Source organism: Pezoporus wallicus, unplaced genomic scaffold (genome assembly GCF_028554395.1).
Source record: "Pezoporus wallicus isolate ANWC-B61680 ecotype Strahan unplaced genomic scaffold, APGP_CSIRO_Pwel_v1 contig_5908, whole genome shotgun sequence".
NCBI lineage: Eukaryota > Metazoa > Chordata > Aves > Psittaciformes > Psittacidae > Pezoporus > Pezoporus wallicus.
Window position 1 is genome coordinate 1,234,657 of NW_026635282.1, and position 14,786 is coordinate 1,249,442.

The window sequence follows — 14,786 nt, forward strand, 5'->3', positions numbered from 1 at the left end:
GCATCCATGCATTCCTAAATAACTAATGTGATATTTGGAAATGGAATCTTTTTCCATTCCACTGACTTCTGAACAAGAGCAGTGGCCTGACAAAGCTGCCAAAAGATCAGGACTGTTCCCCTTTGACCAAGATTAGCTGTCAGTGCTTTTGCTCAACAGTAGAAGTGTGGAAGGTGCAGGTGAAACATCTGTGAACCTGACAGGAATAAACAATAGTCATCCTTTCAGCACCCCAGCTGAGATGAAGAACAGTGATGGAACTGCTGGGGATGTATTTACAAGGGAAGATAAAACTGGCTGATGAATGGCAGTGTCCTCTGCTCACTTTTCTGCTGAGACAATAAGTTTCTTGTGTTAAAGTAGTTGTAACAATAAGTTATAAATTTTCCAATTAAATTTTTAAAACTCATAGTTTCAGGATATAGTTTAATATTCCGTTATTTCTTTCATAGTTACTGAACACCCACTTGCCCCTAGGGACACCAAGAGGGTGCTTTTTAACAGAGACCTTGCACTGGGACTTAGTCCCACGCAGGGACTAAGGCACTACTCACAGAAACAACAGCTCCAAGCTGCCTGATTCTCTGGGAATGAGATGTTTCAGATGAATGAAATTAAATGAAACAAAACGCACTAAGGTAGCTGTAGTAAGCAGGTAGATACTAAGGGTTTAAAATCTATTTCTCAGTGATTTTCACGACAGCTGCACCAGAAAGTGCATCTGAAAATTTAGCAGGCACCTACTTGTCTTTTAACATGGCTAAATGTAAATACCCTAGAATATGTGTCCCTCTGTCAATTGAGAAGAAAGGGAGGAAAAAAAAACAGATTGTTTCTAATACCTGACTCATCCTTTAAAGATTTCTTCAAGTGACAGTATGTAGGAGGGTTACAAGTAATGGAGAAGAACAATGCATTGGTAGTCAAGCAAGACAAAACTGATCCTACCTAGCTAAAGTAAGATATCCAGTAGGTGTCTTAAATACAGGTTCCTTATTCAAGGTAATTTGAGAGTAAGGGCAAGAGTATAATAAATAAGTAAGGTAGTCCAGAGAAGAGGATTTCAGGGATGCCCAGAAACCTTCTCTATTTCAGATCACATGGTTAGCCTATGAAGCTCAACCAAAATGCGTTTTTCTTTGTTTCTTCTTATTCCAGTGTTGTTCTACTCTTTGTTGAAGTCACATGGTGAGTAAGCAGCAGTTATTGTCCATAACTGTTATGAAAACATAAGAGACAATCCACCCTCTCAGCATCTTCCACTTCTGAGCCTTCTCATACCGATCCCCTGTTAGAAATGTCTCGGGGAGGGGCAAATGTGTAATTTTCCATTTAGAGGAGGGAGAACCAAGGGTACTGGTGATAGCAGGTATGTAATTTACTGCTGTCTTTTGAAAGGTTGTCAGAGAATCATTAACCCTGGTAGGGAAGTAGGTGGGAAACAAAGGAACAAGTGTTTCTGTGTCACACCCCCTTGGTGGCTTGTGACCCGTAAGATGTAGAAAAATACATCAGAAACATTAGCAGGGGATTAGAGATAAAACAGCAGTAAATTCACACCAATTGCGAATAGGTATTGGGCAGTTTCCACTGCATTTCCAGACAGCTTGATCCATTGCTCCAAGAACCAGGACAGTCTCAAAGAGGTTTTTAACACCCTCTTAGCGGCAAAGATATAAACCTTAGTGACAACACAGCTGAACTTGATTTGAATTTATCCCAGAATCTCAGTCTGTCTGAATGCAGTGGTCCTCAGCCATCCTCTCTACAGACACTCAGGTTTTTCTCACTGGCAGTATGCATTTAGGGTTCTCAATCCCCAAACCTACAACAAATGGAGATTTGATGACTGAAAAGTTAATTGGCTGATTTGATGCCAGAAGGAGCAACATTGCACTCTGGAGATGATTAGTCCAGTCATTTTCCACATGAGCTCATTAAATTTCTCTGTGTTTGATATTACCAGAAGCCACAAGTGTCAAAAATGCAGAAGCACTATGGAAAACTGTATCTGGATCTTGCTTTTATGAGGAGAGAGTAGCCTTGAATAACCTTGAGAATAGTTCTAATTTATGAAATTTGCTGTAATCTGAGAATGAGAAATACAGTTGTTTTCTCCTGGTGCTGCAGAGAGCACCATTGAATTACTGTGGCACTGGCTGTGACTTATTGTCACATTAAGTTAGTTTTGTGCCATGACTTTAAGTTAGTTTTATGAATTGGACCTTTGTTATTTAGGAGGCCAGCATGGGAAGCACTGGTGCTGTCATGCTTACCCGTATTTTACCGTGGCAGTTTGGAAGTCAGTGTTCCAGCCAGCCATAAAGGGTGGCAATTTCTACTCTTACAAACCCAGTTCTTCATCAGAAGTGCCTAGACCTAGACCGAGTATCAGACCCAGCTCTGGACGAGGTCACCAAAAAGCCAGCAGCAATCAGCTGTTCTGATGGGGTCAGATCAGTGCACATGTATTTATGGCATAAAGAGATAATAAAAATACATATTAAGACAAGAGAGCTTTGAAACGGCTGTGGCCTTCGCCCTGGTAGTAGTATATTTCCTGTGGGATAGCAATATGAAAAAAGGTGTCTTTGCAGTTGAGACAGGCAAAACAAGCTGGTTTATGGCAGCAGAGATGGGAATTGCTAGTTTTATTGTAACTGGAGAAGGTGGGCATTTGGTCCAGAATGGCTCACCATTCCTCTTTTCTCTTTGCTACTCATAAGTAACCCTCTCCTGAACCCTTTGTTTCTGTGGCCCAGAAAGCTTCTGAGAGATGTGCAGCCCTTGAGAACTGACCTTTCTAAGGCACCACCTGCTGCTTCACAAACTATTCCAGTATAGGCGTACTTCAGCTTTACCTAAAGCAGCAAGCACAAGTGTGACAGAGAGCAAGAGAAGGAAGCCAGAGAAGCCACTGAAAGCTTGCCAGGCAGGAGAGGGCAGCTGAGCTCAGGCTGTAGGATACCCCTGCAGTGAGTCCTGCAGGCCTGGACCCAGTTGGGCAAGTTCCTTAAAGGCCAGCCAGGCTGGCCATTCCCAGTGCTGGAACTGCTGTGTGTGGAGGCAGGCTGCCTGGATGTGCCAACACTTCCAACAGGATGCAACAAGGGACCAAACCTCACAGCATCTGTGGATGCCACCAAGAGCGAAACCAAGCTATGGAGTGTGAATGCAATCCCTTGCTGGATCTCTGCAAGGAGCAGCTGCTGACTCCCACACAAGACTTGGCACCGCGGGACTTAAACGTACATGGAGTGCAGTCAGACTGTACAGGCTGCAAGCCAACACTGTGTCTAGAGGAACTGCACGGCCTATTTTAGAAACACATTTCTTGGAGTTAGAAACTCCTCTTAGTCTCCTGCAGAACAAAGAGCTGTCAGGAAGCATGATGGTCACGAATGTCTCCTTCAAACACTGCAGCTGTCTGGCGTCCTAGTTGGGGATGAAAATGCAGCGCACAGTTCAGAACAGGCTCTTGCAAAGTTCTCATAGGTCCATTTAAATGTGTGCAAACTCCATGGCATGCATGCATGAAAGACCAAGCATGGAGGAGCAGAGAGGAAGCTTGCTTTTGGGTAAAGGCTCAAGGCTTTCACTGTGCTTTTGAAAGTCCAGTCACAAAAAGTAACTTGGAACAGCCTGGACAACCTCTGGCCACAACAGAATCCTTGGGGTGTTAGAGAAAAAAAAAGTCTTCAATGAAAGCAAGTTCTTGTACAACAAAACTAGCGCCACTGTAAAACATGTGTCGCCCAAAGCTCATCATGAAACCAGATCCAGTTCACCCAGCCTGCAAGTACAAATGCACGGAAACACAAGCTACTGCCACCTGAAAACTTTTAGGCCATCAAAGCATTACATACCCTGCCTGACCCTTCTAGATGACAAATTAACAAGTCAGTTCTATTCATGTTATTAATGGTATGATACCCAAGTTATTCTATTAGTTTTCTTTCAGAGGGTATTAAATGTCAAAATAGTTTCTAAGTATCTTTTGAAACTGTTCTTTATATCAGAGGTGTAATTTCACTTTAAAACAGGAGTACTAAGGAGAAGGAGCTTAAGCTCCCTCATTTGATTCACGAACTTTGCTCCAGGCGATGGAGCCTACAGAAACTTCTCACATAAATCTGTGGAAACAGTGAATAACTGGGTTTATGGAAGCTGCTTCTCTACACTGGAATGCTTATAACATGAAACGCAACAACCTTTATTTTATATTGGAACATTTTTTGGTGTCAGTGTTTAGATTCTGAGATAAATCTTTGTGTCTTAATCAAAACTGATGTGTTTTGCCTGCTCCACAGGTTGATGCAGAAAGAACACAAGAGGAGGTTTTTCTGGACATCTGCAAGACCATTGACTCTTTTCTGAACAAGCAAGAGGCGGCATTTTGTTATCCCACAGAAACGCAGTAACTGTGTTCGCAGCCTCACTCACGGGCACTTGACAGTCATGACTAAAATGCTGTTCAAAGCAATACTGCTTTCTCGAGAGGTATCTGGATTCGTGCATGTGGTATGTTCTTTTAGGCAAAATCTTTTTTCCTCTGTTCCGACAGCACACTCAGTGGAGTGGTTTGTGTGCTAACTCTAAGAACCATCTTGTTTCATTGGCTGTTTGCTCTTCATGAGTTTAAAGCAGCATGAACAGCAGCTCTGGTTGGTATCTCATTCGTTTGATTGGAAATCAGACAGTGCCTGGCAGGCAGCGAGCTCCTCCACCACCTCACTCACCATTTAGCATATTAACGTTGCTGCATACAAGTTTCCCATTGATTATTACTTTAATTAACAGTATTAATTTTAATGGTGTCACTTGGCTCGTTCTTGGGCTTCAGAGACCAAAATCTGTTCTCTGTTACATGCAGCTGTGAGACAGCTGGAATCAGTCAGGCTAGAGGTTAAAATAAACTTTTCCCATGTCCCCAGAACACTGTATTGCAAGAAGAAGCAGAAAAATTAACTGAAGGTGAAGACACTATTAAATACCGTGGAAGCCTGTCAATCCATTACTATGGAGCAGACGCCATTTCTGGGACTTGTCTTGTGCTGAGAATTGTAAGATATTATAAATGACAACTTCCCAGTTTTGTGAGCCGAGGTGAAAATGATGATTGTATTGTGTAGTTAAATGTGCAATCCGGTAATTACCCGTATCAACAGCAGTTTTACTGTATTAAGTCTACATATAAAGTTGACTATGAGAAAGAATGTATGGAGATTTCTTTAAATCCTACATGGGAACTATTTCAATTGCAAAATTCAGATCATCATCTATTGTCTTGTACTGGCATCGCCAAAACTTAGAGGGGGGGAGGGGGGTGGGAATAAAAAGATAACAAAATAGAAAACCATTATGGGTGACTGGGTTCATTTTGCTTGCACCTTTAGTAAGCCATTTATCTGTAATATTTGCAAAGAAGTCTGTAATAGTCACATCGTATTTCTGTTCGGTTAACCAAAGTATCGTGGTTTCTTTGGTATACTGATAGCTAAATAAAAGCTTGTTCGACATTCCTGTGAAGTAACTGCATCCTCGTACTGGATCTACTGGACGAACTCAAGCTGAAGTGGGCTGCATGACTGCTCTTACTGTCAATGTTGTATTTTATGCGGCAGATTTGTATTTTTGAAGTTACCTTTCTTGTAATGAAGACATAATACAAATAAAACATGTACAAAAAGGAGGAGTAATGATTTCTGTTACAGTATATGTGGATTTAATCCTTTTCAAAGCACAGTACATGACTTGAAAATAGCGCTCAAATCAGCATGCTTACAGAGTATGTCCTTTTTCCATTCAGGGCACATTCTTCTGGTTCCTTTCTCTTCCTTGGCATTTGCCATGTAAATGCTAATTCAATTATATGTAAGGGACTGGTTAAAACGTCCTTATCCTTCATATCCTGGATGTTCCTTCTTTCCTGGGTCCTTTTATAGCCTACGTTTTACCACTGATGCTCTAGAAGTGCTTCTCCACCTCGACTAGTGCCGTCAAGTGACCAGTAACGCCTGCAGTACAACAGCTTTAAGGAAGAGACTTTGAGAATGCGTCAGCTGAAGAAGGCTGGTGTTTCTAAACCGAGCCTGGAAGCACCACCAGCTGTGTGCTGCAGGGTTGTAGTAGTTTTTCCAAAAAAATAAAGTAAAATTCTCTGCCTCAAAAAGCAGGAAAATACTCTGGAGTTATCATGAAGTTGCAAATTCATCTGTGTAGGTGCTCTGCAGTATCTTTTATTACTTGTAATTACAATATAAGTTAAAAAGTGTGGCGTACCGTACTTGTGTGGGATGGGAACACAGGCAACATCAGCTGCTAGTCCTCTTTTTCTTTTAAATCAAATTACAAAACATACAGTTTCAGTTTTAATTTTTCTTTCTGCTTCTTCTGGTCTTTTCAATGGAAAAAACCAAAACCTCCCATGCTTGACTGAGTGTATGTGCATTAGGTACCTATTTGCGTATGTTATGTATGCAACAGAAATAGCTGTATATGCATGCATATGGAAATACAAATATTTATACATAGTCAATAAAAAGAGGACTTATCCATGATACTTCTTGCTTGGGTGATTCAGACTTGAAATCCTCCTTCTGCTTCCAAACTCATTCGAATTACACCACGGCTTGTTGTTCTTCCCAAGCCATCCTAAATTGATGACTGAACATTTTCACTAATGCACTTCTATTATTCTCATCCAACCATTTTTTTCAGGGTATCAACAGAAAGCAAGCATTACCACAGAATCTTTCCCCGATAAAACACCTTCCCCAGCTTCAGCTTCCTACAAACAGCACGAACGGTGTGGAAAGCACATGCTTTAGTCATTAGAGAGCCTCTCAGGGCAGTAATCTTTTCTGACTGAAAACTAAAATACATCCTGTGAATTTTTGTGTAGTATTTTTTAAGGTTTATTAAATTCATCTAAGTATATTAAGATACGTGAGATATGTTTACATATGATACCTGCTCAGTGTCTTAGCAACTGTACTGTATTACCTTCTGAACAGATTAAATGCTTTGAATCATCTTTTAAAGCAAAAAATAACTACACCTAAAGGTATTGCAAAACTTCATTCTAATCAATTTATATTTAAAGTTTTTAGATGCAGCCAGCCAATTATCCTTCTTATTGCCATCTCTTTAAGTCAAATTAGTTTCTTCTCTAGCTCATTATTCTGAGTACTCAAGTTTCAAAGCAACTGAAAGTTTCTTACAGTTATAAAATCAGCGAGTGTTTCTGAATCACAAGCTATACAGTTCAATAGAAAATATATTAACTAAAATATGTCACAATAATTACAAAGCTTCTCAGACAATGGCATACAGTGTCCCGAGGCTACTGAAATCTGGGGTTTCTGACATCTGATAAAGAACAGTCTGCGCATAAGGTACGAGTAAAACTAGAACTCTAACGCTGCAAGGGCGAGGTGGGTGTTAGTAGGCGCAGAGCACCACCAGCTCCCAGGGAAATGAACAGCAGAGGAGGAGGGCACTGGGCATCTCGCAGCGCTGCACAGTGACTGTTTGGATGATGTATTAAAATGTCCTTTGAATGTTTTCCATCTTGATTAAAAAGTCAGAACTACACAGAAAGGAAGTCACAGCAAGCATTCTATATATAAACAGACTGTATCCACATAGTTTATTTCTCACAGTTCTCCTGACAATTGAACATTATTTAAGAACATACTGTATACACAGATAAGAAGAAACATACAAAATGTTTTAAATGATGCACAACAAAATCCAGCAGTATAAAAGAATGCATGTGAACCCTTGCTCACTGCTCAGGCTAAATTTAATCACTGTTTAAATAGTAATAAAAATACAATCTTTCATGGATCTTGTGCAGACTACAAAAGAGGAAAAATTATTACCATATATATGATTTATATTAGGCAGTTTTCTTTGATGAGTTGCACTCACAACTCCAAATACAGAGGCAGAAGGCTGTGTATTTTATTTTAAAGGAGTTAATGTTGAGTATTAGAGACTTTACACAGTAACTACCACTGGCACTTTTCACCATATTTTGTACACATCACATGATCATCTTATATAACATTACATTTAAAAAATATATCTGAGTGACAATTTTATAACATTCACACACCATGAGCTGGTTAAGGAAGCAATGCCACAGTTGCCCCCTGTAGTGCTTCACTGTTGGTAATATAGAGTTTGTTGTGGTTTAAAAAATAAAATAAAAAACCCAACCAAAATTAATAAAATTGGAAGTCAATGGGATTAAGCAGCTCCAATTTAATAAAGGCCTGTAACCAACCATCGCCGAGACAGTGAGCAGTTTTTAGAGTATATCCTAGAAGCAAACACTGTCATTGGTTAAAACCTTGCCTAAAGAAGTCAGTTACTGTGCTGAAAACTATTTCACAACAAAACTGCAAGCTACTAAACTGTTTTTATATAAATACTTCATCTCCTCTGGATCTCATTATGACCAAGTTCTTCAAAGCCTTTGGAATTTACTCTATCTTTAATGTGTGCTCTCATTTCTGGCTCACCCTTTTGTATGTTTTTCTTTTGTGTTTAGATTCACCACCTAAAAATGACTAACGTGGTGAAAGAAAACTCTCCCAGTGAAACCTTCTGCACACTAGGAATGTTCAGCTGCTGTTCAGTGATCTAGAACCATGACAGCTCAAAGCTGTAGTTTGACAAGTACACCCAGGAAGCTGTCATGCTGTGAGTGACATTTCAGGGAAAGCAGAGTCTTTCCAAAATGTGCACAGAACTAACAATGGTGCCATTGTTATTTTTCAAAGAGGATAGTAAGCCCAAGATGGTAGATCTGCTTCCCATGTCATCTATTTGCTGGAAAGTAGTTTGGGTCAAGATAATTGTAACTGGTGCCCTGGGACATGCAGTAGTCTCTGTCTAAAAATGTCTCTGCTCTGTAAATAGGTTCTAACTGATGATCTTCCTTATGAATCTCTGTTTCATGCAGACTGCAAGGGAAAGAAAAAGATAACAGTTTAAAATTCAATCATTTTCCTTAACTTTCAGAAACAGTGATCATATTAACAGATTCATACTGAATTTGGTACCAACTAATTCCTAAAGTGTAATTTCCCCCACTATTCAACAGTCGCAAACCTGTCCACTGCATTAGGAAAAAAAGATTTATACATCCAGAATATGTTACAAAATGTATCTCCTAGAAATACAAACTAAAGTATCTTCCACTTTACCCAAACACAGGATATGTTTCCTATGCTGGAGCAAAGATTTCCAACATACATAGCAACTAAGCCACATAAAGAGATTCAAGCTAATTACAAACAAGTAGAAGTGTTTGCTGCTCACCAGTCAGAACAAGAATCACAGAAATCCAAGGACATTTCTTGAGGGCAGTCTTGGCAGTGCCACCGAACACCCTGGATAGGTTCAATTCCGCAGTTATCGCACTGTGAAGCAAAATGGAAGAGCACTGAAAACACACCAACTGTAACCACTTGCATTACTAACATTGTACACCAATACACCATTAAAGGAAGACCTGTACGTATGTCATTTACTGCTAGCCCAGAGCTGAATTCCCCTCACCAGAGATCATAATGTGTTTTGGATAAAGAAGTCCTTGTACTCTATGAGAGGCCCTCCAGAGCCCTGGGGATTGATGAATTTTTCTCTCGCTTTGTGTCCCAAATGCTCCATGTTGACATTATCCTCCTGCTCAACAGAAGCAGACCTAGTCCTGCCTGCAGTCACTGCTTATCCCCACGTGGCTGTAAGAACTGCTGTGACACAGCACATGAATGTTACGCTTCTATAGCTTATGTCCAACCATAGAAAATGTGTAACTATAGATCCACTTTCCACGGCAGAAGAAAGCAGCAGGACTAGACCAGCAGAGCTTGCTGGGAGGCTGCTGATGGGCTGCTGCAACAGGTCAGACTGATGTCCTTATCAGACTTCGGAAATGTAACACCACATTTTACGTGGGCTGGAATGAAAAGCCAGGTGGCTGGGAAGGAAGCAGGAGAACATGTTCAGGGAAGGGAACAGAAGTCTAAAACTAAAGTTGAGCAAGAAGCGGAGAGCTAATCCCCTGAGAAGAATCAGGGACAACACAACAGGAGCTGAGTGAGAGAAGAGTATGGCATGAAGATGAGGAAACAAAATGCAAACAAAACATCAAGACTGGATGAAAAATTCATGAGAAGATGGAGAATAGGGACAGAAATGCAAGAATATTTGATAAAGAAAACCTGGGAAATGGGACTTGGAGGTAAGGAGAACTTTCAAAAAATCTGAACTATGAACACTGCTGGAGAGATAGGACTGAAAACATGGGAAACCTCCCTGTGCTCCCATAGCTCATCTTTCTCCAGAACCTGAAGTTCTCTCGCAGCATCCCTGAAACCCATTTGAACAATAGCTCATTCCTGGCCACAATTAATCCACTCAGGATTACAAACACCTTACAAACAGATTTATTTGCAAAGGGATACAGCTGCATCCCTTCCTTCCACAGATGGCTTTCAGAGTTTGAGGGCTGATAATGAGGGACTAAGCACACTCAGGACTGTTCTCTGAAAACATCAACTTCAGAATAATACTAAATACTTGAAATAAAACCAAAACCATCTGGTTCCCGTTATCTCAATTTGAGAACCAAGACAGTGGAAACCCTTGACCTTAATTTCTGTGCTCTGACTTCCCTTTCCCCATGAAGCAGAAATAATACCATGCCTTTCATTTCCGAAGGAAAAAAAAAACCTATTTGCAAAGTGCTCTGATATTACAGCAATGAAAGCCATAAAAAGCCCACTAGGGATTCAATAATTCATTATTCAAAGTAAAGTTTGAATAATGTGTAGTAAATGAGGCTGAAGGCCACGCAGAACTAAGTGTTCTGAATGTCTGCTGATTAGGTGAGCTACATCCAACCCTGTGGACAGAGCAAGGCACCACTCCTAAGGGAAAATAGCATATAATTATGCCATTTCATAGCTTACTATAATGCATAATAAAATCAGATTCAGATCGCAAAGAAACTTCTAAAACTTTGAATGCTTACACTGCATAATGCCAATTTACGTTTCAGAGTTTTAGCAAAGCAACCAATTTGTTACCCAGGAGTCTGATCTGTCTTAAAACTTCACTCTTTTAATCTTCCCAAATCAAAGAGAAATAGCAAAAATAAAGAACACCTTGGTGGTTTAACAACATGATTACATCTGTCAGTGTCAGCTAATGAGCCTGTCTTAATTTTCCAGTCCTTATGAATGGAAATTTAAACCGAGTATCTTCACATTCTTATATAAATAGGGATTAGGAAAAAATACTTGCTGCATAACACTAGACCAGCTGAAGAACCTGTTCTGACACAGCAACCAGCTACACAGAAAATCCCTTGCAAACTAGAAAATATAGTTTAGAGATGTCCTTTCTTTCATGCAGCCTGAGACAACACATTATTTTAACTTAACATTTAATTTCTTCGTTTCACATAAACACTTTTTCATGTCGTCGCTTCAACTTCTGCAAGCCAGTACTTGATAGAATTGGGAAGCTGCTATAAAACAAACAAATTATTAATCTATTACTGCTCTCATTTGAAATCTCTGTCCCTTCTCTGGCCTCAGGTAGAGACAAAATGATAGAGAATCACCATCAATGAATCATTGTCAAATCAGAGTGTAGTGTCAAATCAAATCTTTAATGATTTAATACAGATCTCAGGTTGTGTTTTCATAACAAAAATGAGGAAAAGGCAGCACGCTTACTCATTTCCACACAGTATCAGTAGTCAGTGAAACCTGAGCTATGAGAAAAAGTGAGTTACTTGGGTTGATTTTATTAAAAAGTACAAGAAAAAGCAGACAACAGTAAGCAAGAACCAAGGAACCAAATGTGCTCTATTAAACAAAGCCTTTTTAGGAAATCCAAACCATGTTGTCTTTGAAAATATTTACAATCCACTGAGTAACAGAAGAACATCTCTTAAACTCACCTTGAATCCCACATGCTGCACAAATCCACTTTCTGCATGCATCTGCTGGAGTTTCTGTTTCTTCAATTTTTTAAATTCTAACAGTTCTTTGTATTCAGGTAACTCTCGATATGTTATTGGAATACTCTCTTCATCCTGTTCATGGTTAAAGAAAAATGAGGAACATTCTTTACTTTGAGACTGTATATTCCATAAATCCCTATGTATAATTAATAACCTTTGAGAAAACATTGGCAATATATCCTAAGAACTCTACTGGGCAATTATTATTTAAAACCTAGCACAAAACAGCATATACAAAATTTACACTTTATTTTGTATTATTTATACTTTATTATTTGCACTAAAACAAAAAACACAAACAAGCTGATTCTGGTGAAGACTTCAGCTGTAGTATAAAGGAGAGAGCAGCGCCTAACTAATTCCAGGTTTTTTTCTCATTAGCTCATTAGATGAGATCATTACATGCCTAACTGCAATACACACTTAATCAACTTACCCATACACTGGGGGTAAAATTGTAGCTGTAGTAGAAGCCTTAGCTTTATTTTAGTTTAAAATGCTTAGCAACAGATATTATACTTGAGAACTGAAATTTCTGGTCAGTTTTATCAAAGTTAATTGCTCTTTCTTTTTACTATTCTGTGGGATGGTATGGAATAATATTAATGATAGCTATGATCAACTGCTCTGATGTGCTTTCTAAGATAAGAAAATACTAAAAACAAATGACACCCCAAAAACTTTTTACAGCTTTAAGAATTTTTACACAAACTCAGGTTTTTAAAATATCCATAAATCAAGTCAGTACCAAGCATCCATTACATGTATTTTTTTATTATAAGACAACAGTCCATCTCAACAATATTAACTTCTCACCTTTACCTGTAAGAAAAAAAGTGATGAGAAGCTTCATTCCATGACTGGAAGAGTACAAGTTTCAGTTATCCAGCTCCTTCATCCCTTTACTTCATGCTGTCTCTTAACAGCTTAAGAAAACAGATGGCTATTTTTTGCTAAATCATGAAGAATTTTGTCTCCCTACTGGCTGGTGCAAACAACTTTGCCAGGGATTTACAACAAATGATTCTTTCTTTTAAAAGAAACATGCCATTTCTGTTTTTTCTCATGCATTTTTCTTCCACAAAGTTTGAAGACCTCAATGTTAGAAGGCAGCAGCTCTCTTTCTAATTCAGATACCCATTTCAAGATGGCTATTTAATTGTAGCAGCTGTACTGGGTAGATGCCAGCTGTTTTCAAAGATGACAAGTCTTTACTGATGTAGAGCAGTTTGCAGATCCTATACCGACAGGAATGTTCCGTTATGGGAAACAACTACAAGACAGTAATCAAAATTCTTCTAATGTAGCCTATACACATAATTTCAACTTTTTACAAATCTGTGACAATTAAAGAATCTGCATTATTTAGTAACTTTATTGAAGGCTTGTTCTTTAGTGATGAATTTCTAAGGCCTGATCAATTATAATTATGAGCCTATATGAAAGACTAAACATTAAAAAAAAATTCAAGGATAAGTGACATGATTAAATTGTGTGGTGATAAAACTACATTCTCTTAATATAAAACAGGGATTCAGTTTCCATGCAACTCTCAAAGGTTTTTCTCAGAAAACCTGCCTGTCTGTAAAATAACTGTATAATGAATAGTTCCTTGTGTGGACACTGCATTCTGCGATAGTAAGTAGTTGTGTTCTAAAACAATTAGACTACTCACAAAATACAGTAATCATAACAGGAAAGTAAATTCATTCTGTTGAGAACAGAGGATCTTTACTTGGGTAACAATTCATTTATACTAAAACAATTTTGCAGGAATGGTTACGCCAGTCAATCTGACTGGCAATATCCAGGCAAAATCTTTTGTCTTTACAAGGGAACAGCACGTGGTACTTCCATTGTAAAGAAGTCAAAGGAAACCTTTCCTATAATTTTCTTGCTATGCTGAATCTCTTCTCCACCATGCTGATGCAAAGTATTTTTCTCTAAGTCAGTGACTGTCACTAAGAGACCTGACTTTTACCATTAGAAGTGAATCCTGTACATTCATTTTGAATATATTTCATTATCACCTTTTTCTTCCAAATTGCTTCTATTTTGCACTGATAATGGGGATCTCTTTGGTAACTGAGCTCACCTTTCCCTTTCTATATTACTGCAAGGCATAAAAATATCCATCTGGAAAAGCTACACTAGAGGAGAAAGAAAAGCTTAACCCAGTGGGGTGGGGAGAAGGACAGGGTGGGTGGGATGGGATAAGTCCACCATTATCACTGCACAAATGTAAACCAGCAGCTCATAGCCTAATTAAAATAAATCCCAGCTGATTTATGGCACCATATTTAATAGAGTTAGGACACCATGGCAAAACCAAGATGTTTTAGGAAAATATGCAGAACAGTTCTAAAATAGGTATTTAAAAACAATACAGAATGAAGGAATGTTTGCTCAAAACCAATTCTACAGAGATAAATAGTAACCTGCATCGCTTCTAATATGCTTTTTTCTTTTCAGGCCTTTTAAGGTTCTGACAGGAATATGAAACATTACCCAGTCCGACAGAGAATACAGAATGTGAGTGAAGATGAGATTCAGGACTGACTAATAGATGAGCAAATTTAATAAGGAAGACTATGCAGTGCATGTAAAAAAGTCAGTGAAAGAAACAAATGGACTTCCACTGGGTGGCCTCAGTACTTCTGTTATGCAACAAGCTGTTCACACACAAGATGTCACTAAGCTCACATACCCCCCAAAAAACAGTAACAAGTCAGGTTCT

General features: G+C 38.9%; 2 protein-coding genes across 5 annotated transcripts in view; one reads left to right on the forward strand and one right to left on the reverse strand.

The window, feature by feature from the left end:
• AK5 (adenylate kinase 5) overlaps window positions 1-5,318 on the forward strand; it is a 90,772-nt gene extending 85,454 nt beyond the window's left edge. Inside the window, exon 14 of the mRNA XM_057416977.1 lies at window positions 4,311-5,318. Within this exon, the coding sequence (XP_057272960.1) occupies window positions 4,311-4,421 (111 nt within the window). The 3' untranslated portion in view covers window positions 4,422-5,318. The remainder of the gene's footprint in view (window positions 1-4,310) is intronic.
• A 901-nt stretch (window positions 5,319-6,219) lies between these two features.
• Window positions 6,220-14,786, reverse strand: part of ZZZ3 (zinc finger ZZ-type containing 3) — a 36,928-nt gene continuing 28,361 nt past the window's right edge. For all 4 annotated transcript variants that reach the window (XM_057416937.1, XM_057416947.1, XM_057416920.1 and 1 more), the window contains exons 10-12: window positions 11,987-12,121; window positions 9,334-9,434; window positions 6,220-8,975 (exon numbers count right to left, since the gene is read on the reverse strand). In XM_057416937.1, the coding sequence (XP_057272920.1) occupies window positions 8,831-8,975; window positions 9,334-9,434; window positions 11,987-12,121 (381 nt within the window). In that variant the 3' untranslated portion in view covers window positions 6,220-8,830. The remainder of the gene's footprint in view (window positions 8,976-9,333; window positions 9,435-11,986; window positions 12,122-14,786) is intronic.